Here is a 13837-nt window from a genome sequence, read left to right as displayed (position 1 = left end):
AACTGCTCCAGAGCGTCTTAATCCTGTGGGCAACTGAACAATGTTAACTGAGCTATTTTAAAAACATTGGGACATGAAACGGTGCTTGGTCTCAGTTCTTCCACTGAAGACATCTACTGCACGTTATTTTATGTTTGTTTTTCAAAGTAGTGGCTGATTTCCAGGACAGGATTCAACTACAAAACAAGAGTTTTTGGATTTTGATACTCAAATAGCTGAATCCATAACCAAGAAAACCCATTACAGCATTAAAGAAGGCATCAACTGCTTCTACCAACAATATTTCAGAAAGTATAGTTATTTTTATATAGTGCTTTTCTATTTTAAGTGCAACTCCCTTTGCATTTTTGTTAACAAAATATATCCAATATACTCTAGCATCCATTTCACATTTTACATTCATAAATAATGAATAATCATCACGCCTTCTTCGTTTACACATCCCCCACAGCCTCATTCTCAGTGCAAAAAGCTGCTCGCTCGACTTGGTCCCAATTACACGAGAGGGTGGGATGTAGACCACCGCTGGATACCTTACTATTATTAATGATAGACAGAGAGAGTGATGACTGACACATCAAAGCAACACAGATTAAATCTACATGTTCCCCCACTAAAGTGTTTTGCCTACAGTGATATATTGTGTACGTTATACTACGGTTCCTTTAAGACATTTTAAAAAATGCTTTATATCAGCACCAGGGCCTGCTCACTCCACCACACGCATGTCAGCTTCTGATGGGGCTGTTAATGAGATCAATCGTTGCATCAGATGATAAGTTCTGGGCAGTAACCCACCAGAACCACTTGTCTAAGGAGTGTCTGCGGGTTGCAGTCAATAACAATGTGAAAGAAAATGAAAACGTATTGTAGTCACTCAATGTGACCACCAGGTGGCGTCCGTTTTTAGCCCATCACTCACAGATAAGGGGACTAAGATTGAAGTGAAATGTCTAAATCTAAAGAAAGCAGGCTACACGTGTTCTTAGAACAGGATGGACGGATAGACAGACAGATAAATAGATGAACTGATCCTGAAATTTAGCAGCAAGAAGCAAAAACACAAACAACCAGACGTTTGAAGAGTTTAATGACCCTAAAAGCTGCATTACAGAAAGATATAACGTGAAACAGCAAAAACAGACACAGGGAGAACACACCACTCTCCTCACAGACAGTCACCCGGAGGAAACCCACACAGACACAGAGAGAACATACCACACTCCTCACAGACAGTCACCCGGAGGAAACCCACACAGACACAGAGAGAACACACCACACTCCTCACAGACAGTCACCCGGAGGAAACCCACACAGACACAGAGAGAACACACCACTCTCCTCACAGACAGTCACCCGGAGGAAACCCACACAGACACAGAGAGAACATACCACACTCCTCACAGACAGTCACCCGGAGGAAACCCACACAGACACAGAGAGAACACACCACTCTCCTCACAGACAGTCACCCGGAGGAAACCCACGCAGACACAGGGAGAACACACCACACTCCTCACAGAGTCACCTGGAGGAAACCCACACAGACACAGAGAGAACACACCACACTCCTCACAGACAGTCACCCGGAGGAAACCCACGCAGACACAGAGAGAACACACCACACTCCTCACAGACAGTCACCCGGAGGAAACCCACACAGACACAGAGAGAACACACCACACTCCTCACAGACAGTCACCCGGAGGAAACCCACACAGACACAGAGAGAACACACCACACTCCTCACAGACAGTCCCTGGAGCTGTGTGACTGCGACACCTACCGCCCTGATTTAGGCCAGTGAATATTAATTATATTAATTATATTAATATCAAACAAGACTCCTGATTTTTCCACTTCAGTTAAATCCCACATCTGTTCATTAACCCTTACACTGATTCAGATATCACAATTAGACAGACACACTTCCCTACGTCGGAGTCTTTCACATCGGACCACACTGAATGAGCTTGTTTATATCTCAACTACGGAACTATGAATAACGAACTGTTTACGTATGTGTTTATGAGTTTTTAGGTATATCACAGATAACAGATGTTTAAAAGGAGTGTCTATATTTGGCACTGTCGTGTACAAACTATAATCAGATAATGCTGTCTCCTCTCTCTGTCCACTACAACAAACCGCTCAAGTCTACTGTGGGATGGAAGATGGACAACGATGAAAAAGCTGGACCAACATCCAAACAATTTACGAAATGAGAGACAAAGGAGACCACTGTGTCATCAAAGGAAAGAGAAGAATAAGGGACTAGACGACAAATAACAGGACACACAATAACACGACTGTAGTATTGGGCAGAGAGAGAAGGGGTGTGGGATTTTGAAAGAAGGCGGTATAGTATTCTCCTGGGCTTTAATACATCAAAGCCATGGCCAGTCTTTTACCTTTGGCAGTGAAGTCCACTGCACACAGGCCAGATGCTCCTGAAAGTTTTCGGTAAACATTACTCACGTAAATTTTGTCTTTGCTGTAGCGAACACGGATGTTATTCAGAAGCGTGGCTTCATTCAGATACATCAAGGAGCCTGAAGCAGAAATACAAAGATAAAAAAAAATGACAGATCAAAATCACACTGAAAGACGCAGCAGATAAAATCAGAATAACGTAGCATAGTCAAATCCTGGTCTAACACGGCACTCTAGAGCACAATGGTGCCATTAATACGGAAAGATGATCCCCGCTGTGTCGCAGTCTGATGGATAAAATTCCAGCTGTGTTTAGATGCTATCTTCTTGTGAAATTAGAGATATGTGGTTAACTAGCAGGCCTCACTTTGTTTTTGTGGGCTACTTGCTTTCCTCAGTAAACTAACATGTAAATGTCTAGAAAATAAACAACCCCAACAGAAACCTGTTTCTGCAATGATTTTACTTTTGGTTTTATTAGTGATGCACTGACATTTGGGATGAGTTGTACAGTTGCCTGCAGTGTGAAAAGAAGCGGAGGTTTACATCACGTAGCTCAGAGGAAGCACAGGCTTGTCTTCAGCTTCTCAGGCATCGTTTTGGTGGCATTGTGCGTTATAGGGTGAGTTCAGGTAAAAGCTAAATAAGGGGGGTAACTGGAGACAACTAATGATAGGGTGAAAATTGTCAAAACCCTGCGTGTAATTAATATATAAACCTGAGTTGGCTTTATATATTGTGTGAGGACAACTGCATGCTTCTCCAGAGACTTGTGATGACAACCACTGCCTCTTTTTGCACTGCATCACTGGACAGAGGTGAACATCGAATCGTACATCGCTTGTCCTGCCATGTGACGAGGGAAGCAAATATCCACCAATGATAGTGCCAATGCTTAGACTGCTAGGCCACACTGGATCCCATTCTTTGGGATTTCCTTATGTTAACACACATGTCACACAGCTGTGTTAAGTCTTAATCAAGCTTAAACGTGTGCCCCAAAACAAGCTCAGAAGAAACTTTACACACAGAGGAGCACTGCCTGACCACTTACAGTTGTCTTCCACATGTTTGTTGACGTCGTCCTCGGCAGGGAACACCTGGTTGACAGGAGCAAGGAAAGTCTGCAACACAGTAAACACAGGGTACTTAGCAGGTCACGAGCACCTGGGAATTCACAGAATGCATACAACCACTTTATTATATATATATTGGTTAGTTTTACACAAGTCAGAGTCACTGCAGTGACTGAGTATTTAATGGTGATTTAGTGGCTCAGAGGAACAACAGCAGGTTTGCTTTGGAGGCTTTGTTATCACTGCAGGAAGTATCCTAGTATCCTAAAGTCAGGACTCTTTGACATCAGACATCCTCCATGACATAACTTCCTGAATGCTGTTTTCCTGGAAGTCAGGATGTAAAGGAGAGCAGGACAAAACCCAAGACATGCATGTTTCAAAAACAAAACAAAGCAGTATTTTACTATTACATCTTGCCACATTGATCCGGAGTGACATTTAGTCATGTGTTAAATCGGTTTTAATCATGTTACAGATATAAAATTAAGACGTATTAGGAGTCTAGCCTGCTCACACTTATTGATACATTGTGTGCTGGTGTGTGTTCACCCAAGCGGGGAATCGAACCCCATTGTTCTGCCCTGAGGGTTGTTAACGTCCATGTTACACTGCAACTTGCATGTCTTTGCTACAAATATTAATGTAAACACTGACCTCGAGTATCTAACATTTAGGAACAACTCATTAAACAGGGCAAAATATCAGAACGAGGGGACGAAATGTATGGTTAAAAAAGTGCAAACACAGATGATTGCTAGTATTAGTTTCCAACGCAAATTTATAAAAAATTATATGCATTTAAACATGATAATTATAAAAACGCTGCAGCTCACAGGCAGTTATTTTTCGAGTATAAACAGGAGAGCAAATGTAAGCACATTTTAATTTCATTATTCTGATAAATCTGTAAAAACAAAACATGGATTTTATAAGAGATATACTTCCATTGTATGTTGGGGAGAAAATTTTTTTTTAATAAATTTAAGCATGTTAAATTCTTCCTAGAAGTGCCGATAAAGGGTTTTTTTGCCCCTGATCTCAATCTATGTCAATTATCTTCCTAGGTATTACTTTTGCACAGTGCACACTTCAAGTACATTATAGAGACCTGAAATCAATCCAGTCTACATGCTTAGCAAATAAACACCTCTGCAGTGCATTAAGACAAAATTGCCTGCATCCAAACTGTTGCGTAATATTTTTATTAAATATTTATAAAAATATAAAGGGGGAAAAAAAGTAAACAAAGCATCTCTTCATAAATAGCTCATATAAATTCCACATAGTGCAGCACTGCAGTAGTGAAACTAGGACAATTAAAAGTTTTATTATAAAGGTTTTACAAAATTGAAGTGCTGCTGCTTAGGTTTGTGTTCAATAAAGTCGATACCGAACATTTAAAAACGCCTCAAATCTACCCCGATTCTGATTCTTGGTGTCGTATCAGGACATCCTTAGTTCTACATTACTCATGATAATGTATGTGGCATGTGGGCACGACTAAAACTTCCTTTCAAAGTGCCAATGGACAGCTCAACTGGTTTGGAAGATAATGTAACTGCAGATCTGTTATGCCAGGTGGCTGGCACTGTGCTTGTGATTTGGCAGGAAGGACGACCATCCTTCCCAGCCAGAGACGCAGTGCTGCACTACAGAATATTTCCTTACAAGCTTCAGAGTTGCATAGTGGTCTAACCACTGTCCTATTCGTTAAGAGACTGCCCGTTCCCTGAGGCTAGTAGTGCCATAGTGTTCAACATACACGGTACTCTCCTGGACTGCTGGTCATGAAGCTGGCCATTGATACTTGCACCAAACTGTACATTTAAGTAGCGTTTAACTTGCACTCTCTCACTCAAGCTCCAGACCATGAGACGCAGTGGCTCTGATGCTGCAGTAAATGTCACAGGATCCTGAATTACAGACACCCCCGTAGTCAACAAACAAAAGCAGGAACTCTGGGAAGCCTTAAAGGAATAGTCTGACAGATAATCAAATATACACAATGTACCCCTTACCCCAAACGCAAAGAACCAATCATGTTGGTTGCTGGAGTGTACTTTAGATTTGTACTGGAGCACCGAGGCTAATGTAGCAGATATCAGAAGCTTTCATCTCTTATCATTATCAAGTACCACTTTACAGACCACAGACCTATGTTATCTCATACTATGTCCATTAGTTTGTAGACCACCCTCATAGATGTGATAAAAAGGTACATCAACTGATAACACACAAATATTTTAATCTCCATGGAAAAGCAATAAATGAGTTTGGATGCTCTGGAGCAGCTGCACATGAGACTATGGACACTATTCTCATCAATGCAATACATTTAATATAAGTTTGGCCAAACCCTAAGCTCAGTACCTGATGTCATTAATGTTCTCATGGCGTAATGCCATCAAATGTTCCAGCACCTGGTGTAAATCCTCCATGCTGGAAACGCTGAAGCTGTTACTTAGATTAAAAAAAAGGGTACAAACTTCCTATGAATACTCACTCAAAGGTGTAAAACAATGTGTGGAACATATGTCAGGTGACCTCTGACTGAAGGGGGTCAAACACCATCAGATGCAGTGTGACTTTAGCAGGGAGCACCCCCCACTAGCTTTGAGGCCCTGTGTCCACTCTCTCAGACTGGAGGGCATTCCTCACGCATTCCACACAACGGCCTTAGACTCTGAGGGTGTTCACATTTCTCTAAGACACTCACTGTAGATCTCACATTCACAGAGGGGGGATTTCACTACAGTTCTGTGCAAAAGACAGAGACCACCCTTCATTACATTTCCATTCATTTTGTTTTGGGGGTTTTTCCAGCTCCAGATAAAAAAAGCAGAACATTAATATACATGATATTTTTTCACACCTATTTCCTTTTAAAATTAACAGCTCCACGTGCTTTCAGACCCACAGCACTGAGCCGTCTTCTCAAAGTGGAAGCAGGGACAGAAAGATGTGTACGTTCCCACATACACAGAGCCACATGCACAGATTTATCAGCACTTACAGGGTTTAGTCTTTGCTAAGTGAGCAAAAATAGTGTTATTTACATGACGTTCTGTTCCCTTAGTTCCAATATTCAGTTTATTCAAATAATAATATATACTTTATATAGAATAGTACACTGAGTCTGATTGTGTGTGTGTGTGTGTGAGGGTGATGCAGGCCTCAGAATTAAGCCTCTCTTTCTCTGCCCCGGGACTCTGAGCCATTACTGAATGCTTTTGGCACCGCCGCCGCCATTCAGAGAGAGTGACGTGGTGCCATGCCTTAGTTTTTCCCATTTTCTTTTTAGTCTCCCTTTCCTTCTTCTGTTTAAAATGTTCCACCTCTCTCTTTCTCTCCATACCTCTCTTTCTATCTCTCACGTTATCTCCCTCTCTCTCAGTATTGGGGTGCCTGCCGTGTGTTGGCACAGACACTCCACTGCTGAACACTCCTCACATTGTAGTAATCATTAGAGCGAGCCACTCCAGGCACATCCGTCCAGCATCACATGGGGCAGATGTAATGTTTCTAACACACACACACACACGCACACACACGCGCACACACGCGCGCACACGCGCACACACGCGCACACACACGCACACACACGCACACACACGCACACACACACACGCACACACACGCACACACAAAAAACAGCTGGTGCCAGCTCACTGAGCACAGCTGTATCCAGAGGGGTAATAATGTATGACAATTTACACAGCTACATTCTGCACGTCTTAGAATTTTGACCTTAAATCACTGACCTGGCTGTGAACACTGTCTATAAAAAAATATATACAGAAGCAATATTAGCACATCTCCATGCACCACTCATTATTAAAATGCACTGTTTAGAGGACAGCCCTTTTAGCCACTGCTAGTGCTGGACATTACATTTTATAATTATGGTCATTTTAATTTATATTTTAAGGGCATGCCTGGGATGTTATGTAGGATTGCAGCTGATTCTTGTGTCAAGAATACATAGAAAACAAAAACATTTAATTGCATCTTGTATATAATGAAAGCTTTGGATATTGTAGGGTTTGATTGGAAGCACAAAATGACAATATATGCATTGTTATGTAAATAAAACAGGCTTAATTCTACTACAGATCCCCATATTTAACAACTTCAATATATGTCAGATATTTTAGTCTTTAAAGGCTAAGCACCAGCGATATGAAAGTGTCAAACAAATAAATAACTTGTGTTTATTGATAGTCAGAAAACATGTTATTTCTTACTAATTGAAGGAATAAGGTTTAAAAGACCGTTGGTCCTCTAACCCCCCCAACGGTGTTGGGAAACTCTAATAGGCGTCTTGCCTGTGACGTAGACGGTGGACAACACTCTAGAAGCTCCACTTAATTTAATGCAAAATGACGAAAAGGTGTGTTGTTTTTGGCTGCAATCATTCAATGTACAGTGGGACATCTGTGCACAAATGGCCCAAAGATCCCAAAATATCCAGAAAATGGACTAAATTTGTCCACTTTAAACGGGCACTTTGGAAAGGACCCTCCACTCACTCCGTTATCTGTAGCTCATTTCACTGGCGCTTTTCCAACAATATGGGCATGTAAGGACACCAACGAAAGGTGTTCAAGAGCCTCTGTAACATGGAGGTAAACAGGGTAAGGACACTCACTTCGCCTGTTTTAGTTGGTGTTAGTTAACGTTAGCTTGACTCGCTAAACTCGGTGTCTCAGATTATACTCGGCTACGTAGCTGCATTACGGAGGTTTATAGTGTCGGATGAATTCGAGTTCGACTTCGATCACATTTACAAGAATAACGGTACCTCTACATTTGAGTTTAGCTTATTACTAGGCCTATTATTGTCATGAATAATGTTGGTTATTTAGCTAGATACTGTCATAACAGTCAGTCATAACGGTGTTTTACCGCGACGTTGTTCAGCTGTTGTCCACCAGTGACGTCACAGTTGCGTTCGAGAATTTCCGTAGCGAGCTCGGATTTTTCCCGACAATTTAATAAAATTGTCAGTTTTAAAGCAAATTAAGCTGCTATTTTCATTTTAATTCATACTTATATCTGTCAGTAACTACAATAATGTGGAATATTCATGGAGGTCCATTAAGTGGTGCTTAGCCTTTAAGACTGCCCGATGGGTCATTAGAGTTGGAGTGCAGGTGCTAGCCTGTCGCTAGCAGCAAGAGTGCTAAGTGGTTGTGCTGTATCTGCTGTGACTAAATTATGCAACACTAAATTTCATCTGCAATTTTTGTTGCATACCGCAGTATTACGGTGCCTAAGAAACAGAGCATAGTGTGAATTGTAATTGGTATATTGAATGACCTGCCCGTTTCTACTCACTAGCTAAAACCAGCGCAATCACGCAATGCTGCCAAGTCAATAGTGGGAAGGCTAGAACATGCTTCAGAGGGCAATGAAGACAGACACTGCGTGTTTTCACATTACCACCTGTGAAATGCTACTAGACCCAGTTCTTATCTTTTAGCTCACAGATGCATGCACTGCTCAGACTCATGCTAAGAGATGGACTTAGAAAGGAAGGATAATTCAATCCTCCCCATGAGAGCGAGGACAATCGTGCTCTCGACTTCCAAACCCAGAGTAGCATCCTTCCCAATCTCACAGCAGGATTCGGAGTGGAGCCTGCTCTTGATCTTAATCATTAGCGGTTAAAGTAGAAAATGTCTGAAGAACCTCACCTTTTCTCTCTCCTTCAGGGGGTCGATGGTCAGACTGTCCGCTCCGATGTCCACGATGATGCCCAGCTGGAACCCATCGGTAGGGTGGGGCGCCCACACCGGCTTCCCATCCTCCATCTCACCACACTGTAAATGGAAGAGAGCACAAAGACACTGATCGTGATCGATTTAATTAATACGATGCTTTTTCAACAACACCAACAAGAAAAAGAAGTACAACTAGAAAAAGTGGACGACGAAGAAAACAAAGTAGAGGGAACAGAAGATGAAGGAGACCAAATGGAGCCACTGAAAAAGAAGCGTATCAGACAAAGATTTGAATAACATAGCAGCAGATAAACGAGTCCATGTTCTTTACATTAAGTAATAAGCAAGGAAGTGTTTGATATATTGTCTGTAAACTTTACAGAAGACTATGCGACACTGAATTAAACATACAGCGCCCGATGGACGGTAACTCTCGTAAAAAAACAATAGTGTACTGTTAGAGCCCTAATGAAGTGTTAATGCAGAACTCCTGGATAAAGGCTGGAGCTGTAAATCTAGAGACCTCCTACAACAAAGGTGTCTATACAACACTGACAGAGTTTGATTGCAGTCAGTGCATTTGGACAATGAACGTTTCCACACAATATTGAGGTCCCCAACCACACAATCCTAACAAAAAGGAAGGGTCTGGTAATAATACTGGTGTTATGTTGAGTGACAGGAGTTAGCAGTTTGCAGGCTATTAGCTAAAACACACGTGTGCTGAAAAACATGCAGTCAGCTCAAAGGAATGTAATTTGCACTGAAGCGTCCAGTGAAGGCCTTTCAAGTTGTATTCCAGCGATCCGTACTGTCTAACAATCGTCTCGCTGTCAGCCTTAAAAACACATCCAGGCCTTGGCCCAATGGTCCCCAGCCACAGCCACAAAGTCATCAAAAGAGTGTTAAAATAGAATAAAGCTGTTCTAAAAATGATCCGCACTCACTCCGCTGGCAGGGAACAGAGAGACTCTTGTGCATTGGTTTCACTCTGAGACTGATTCACTCTCACCATCCAGCACATGCTGTAAAGTGTGGGTCACTGGTTCCAGTTATATAATTGCCTCAACGTAAAATCGTGTGCCTTTTTATATATATTTGGTTTCCAGAGACAGTGGAAGAGCTGGTCTGAGGAGGAGACGGACTCAGGCTCATTATTAAACCAAGCTAACGTTGTTTTTTAGTTACATTTAACAAAGGGATAGAAGGAGGTTAAAAAAAGAAGAATGCATCTGATTTAACGGTAACATTGTGTGACGTCATGTTGTTAACTATGTATTTGTATGAGGAAAAAGAACTGTGGGTTTTTTGCGTGGGGGACACACATTAAACCTTTTTTTTCTGCTACATACAGAAGGAAATGCAGGTAGTTAGGTTTAGTATAAAGGTGTATTCACACTACGCAATCCATACCGTCTGAACAGCAAAGTCCCGTTTATTTGACTATTGTGAGGGCTCTCTGAACCATTCCAGGTGAATGAGGTGGCTCCTGGCACGACAAAGGACTCATTCTGGTCTATTCATAGACACAGGGTCTACAAAGTGTTTGGTAACCTGCCGACTGTTTGGCTCTGAGGTTGTCGAGTGTCAGTGTCGAAAAAATGACTCCAAATAAACCATAAGTGAAAATCCTGAACTCTACTCTGCTGTGCAAAATAAGAGTCGCTGTCTGGTGATGTACGTGTGCTCAGGTTCAGTACATAAACACTCAGTGTGAGTGCAGGAGTGGGCGAGTACATACAACAATTCCTATCAGTGATTAGCCGTGTGGATTAGTCGACACCACAGATATCTCGGTGCATGATCTGGTTATTTACTGTATGGGCCAAAAGGATCACACTGGAAATTCTGGATTTCTGGAACATTAGTTTTACACTTGGTTGACCATGTAATTTTTTTTTTTTTCCTCCTCCAACACTGGGCCAATAAGGGACACCATACACCAAGACACAAAAGGCCTCGGCCCTGGCTGAACCCCAGCTCCCAGCCTGAATCAGACTTTCAATGTCCAACCATTAATTATTCGCCTCAGGCTCGCCCGAGCAACTTCCCATGAGTAACAATCCCCGCATTCTCCCTCCAGAGCAACAGAAAGCCACTGGGTCCTCTTCAAAACGTCGTTTAGCGCACACACCGAAGATCAGACAAAAGCATAACCCGACCACGCAGGTGCCCTTGGGGTCACGTAAGGAAACGTGAGAGTTAATTCAGGGTTTAGACCTGTAGTTAAGTTGCTCTAACTTCACAAATCAGCCTCACCGTCCAGACCGGGCACCGTGATTTAATCCGATTCGGCTTTGGAAGAGTGACGTGTCATGCTTCAGTCCTGTAACATGGGCCTCTACTCGCACAAATCCTTCGAATGTAAGTCATGAAACATGGCTGATCAGGGGAGCAACACAATGACTTTGACGGTGAAAATACTACACAGTGCTCTTTTAATAAAGCTGAACAAGTGTTGACCAAAAGACATTCCCCAAATTCCCTGAAACTGCTAATGATCTTAAGTATGCGACCAACACAATGCACTTACGACTGTTAGGTTATACACTGGCAAATATTTTGGCAAACAGGTGGCATTTGATATCCTTACCCATAAAGAACTAGGCATTTCCTGGAGGCTTGAGCATGATTACATTAAAATGGCCTCTGTCCAAACGTCTTCAAATTTATGTTTTCTGTATTCATTACATTTGTCCTACCATCTCAACATTTTCGGATCTGGGTTCTAAGAAGTTTCTTTATTCAGTTTCGTCAGAATAAGCTCGTGTTGTGTATGTGGCTTTGTTGTGCGCCACGACACAGGCGTTTCATTCATTCACTCGTCCAAACAGATCAGCTATTTACATACACAAATCTGCTGTAGACATATTACAGCTCACCAGAAGGAAAACTGCTTCTCATGCTGCTATCTGATCACGCTTGGAATCTTCGCTGATGCCTCACCCATGTCTGTGGACTGTGGACAATTTCCCCCACACGGTCAGTCACTCTCACACTCCCACCTAGAATGTTTTGCACAGCCAATCAATTTACCGACCTGTTTCTGAACTGAGAGAGGAAACCCACAGAGACACGGGGAGAACTCATCGCAGACCGTGACCTGAGGTAAGAATTAAAACAGACAGTCACCTGGAGGAAACCCACGCAGACACTGGGAGAACACACCACACTCCTCACAGACTGTCACCCGGAGGAAACCCACACAGACACAGAGAGAACACACCACACTCCTCACAAACAGTCACCCGGAGGAAACCCACGCAGACACAGGGAGAACACACCACACTCCTCACAAACAGTCACCCGGAGGAAACCCACACAGACACAGGGAGAACACACCATACTCCTCACAGACAGTCACCCGGAGGAAACCCACGCAGACACAGGGAGAACACACCACACTCCTCACAGACAGTCACCCGGAGGAAACCCACACAGAAACAGGGAGAACACAATTAGATGCACACTTTAGATGCCAGAATCCTATCAACAAACATAGCATTTTACATCACATTTTTAACAAACAACTGCGTTGTCTCCTATCTCCTTTACCCCAAGTAAACGTTGGCTAAACTTTGTCTAATAATTCCTGAAAGGCATGCAGAAACACCACCAGCCAGCAAAATGTCAAAGAGATGACAGAGTGCCTTTCTTGGCACAGACCTCAGACTTGGCTGAAACTTCTCCGGCAAAGATGACATCAGCATATCCCTCAGCTGGTTAGTCTTTGATCCCGGAAAATGAATTCAGCGCAACCCCTCGGAGAGAGCCCTTATCAAACTGACCCCAATACATTATTAAAGCTGATTACATTACATCCTCATGTGAGGACTGTTATTCGTCATTATAAAAACGGCCATGGCACAGATCTACAGTGTCAACAGCCTAGAGGTATGTTGTAGGATTATTTAGGTAACTTAGAGACGTCGGCAGCAGACTTAGCACATTCCTCCAATTCATATAACCCGTTTGTGCTACAGAATACGTACAATAGACTGCATTTAATGAGCGCTATAAGGGCAGTGCTCGGAATAGATCCACATAGACATAAAACTACACACTGTGCCCAAAATATGTGCACTTGTTGTAAACACACATCATGTTCAATCTCCAGAGAAAAGCCCAAATTAAAATAGGATGCTCTGGAGAAGCTGCACATGAAATAAAGCTCTCGGGTATGAGTTGGAGTACCTAATACACACCCACTGACACGAGTTGGAGTGATGTTTGTGACCCAGGATTACTCTTTTTGAGACTCACTGAAACCTTCTGATATTTGGCCTGATGTCTTGTCAGAAATAGCAAAAAAGGGACAAACACTCCATTTATACCATAAAAGTTGGGAACAAATTGCCCTTAGAAACGTACACATTGTCATTGTATTGTTGGACATACAGTGCCTGAGTCCCAAGTGTGTACTACAAACAAATACTACACAGTAAATACTATGTATTAACGTTAAAAGTGTGTCTTTGGCAGGCTACTACATCAAATGTTAACATACTACATCATTTCTTACTAACAGCTCTGCCGCTATGACAACACACATCACACCAAGCTGCAGCTGTAACAATTTTTCAATTATTTCCAGCTGTAAAC

At 42.4% G+C, this 13837-nt stretch overlaps 1 protein-coding gene across 1 annotated transcript in view; it reads right to left on the bottom strand.

Annotated features, from left to right (window-relative positions):
* myo6a (myosin VIa) overlaps positions 1 to 13837 on the bottom strand; it is a 126894-nt gene that overhangs the window by 94963 nt on the left and 18094 nt on the right. The window contains 3 exon segments of the mRNA XM_066676814.1: positions 2479 to 2552; positions 3488 to 3557; positions 9209 to 9334. Of these exon segments, the coding sequence (XP_066532911.1) occupies positions 2479 to 2552; positions 3488 to 3557; positions 9209 to 9325 (261 nt within the window). The 5' untranslated portion in view covers positions 9326 to 9334.

Source organism: Hoplias malabaricus, chromosome 7 (assembly GCF_029633855.1).
Source record: "Hoplias malabaricus isolate fHopMal1 chromosome 7, fHopMal1.hap1, whole genome shotgun sequence".
NCBI classification, from domain to species: Eukaryota; Metazoa; Chordata; class Actinopteri; order Characiformes; family Erythrinidae; genus Hoplias; species Hoplias malabaricus.
Note: the sequence above shows the minus strand (reverse complement) of the source record. Positions and strands in the feature narration are given on the sequence as shown.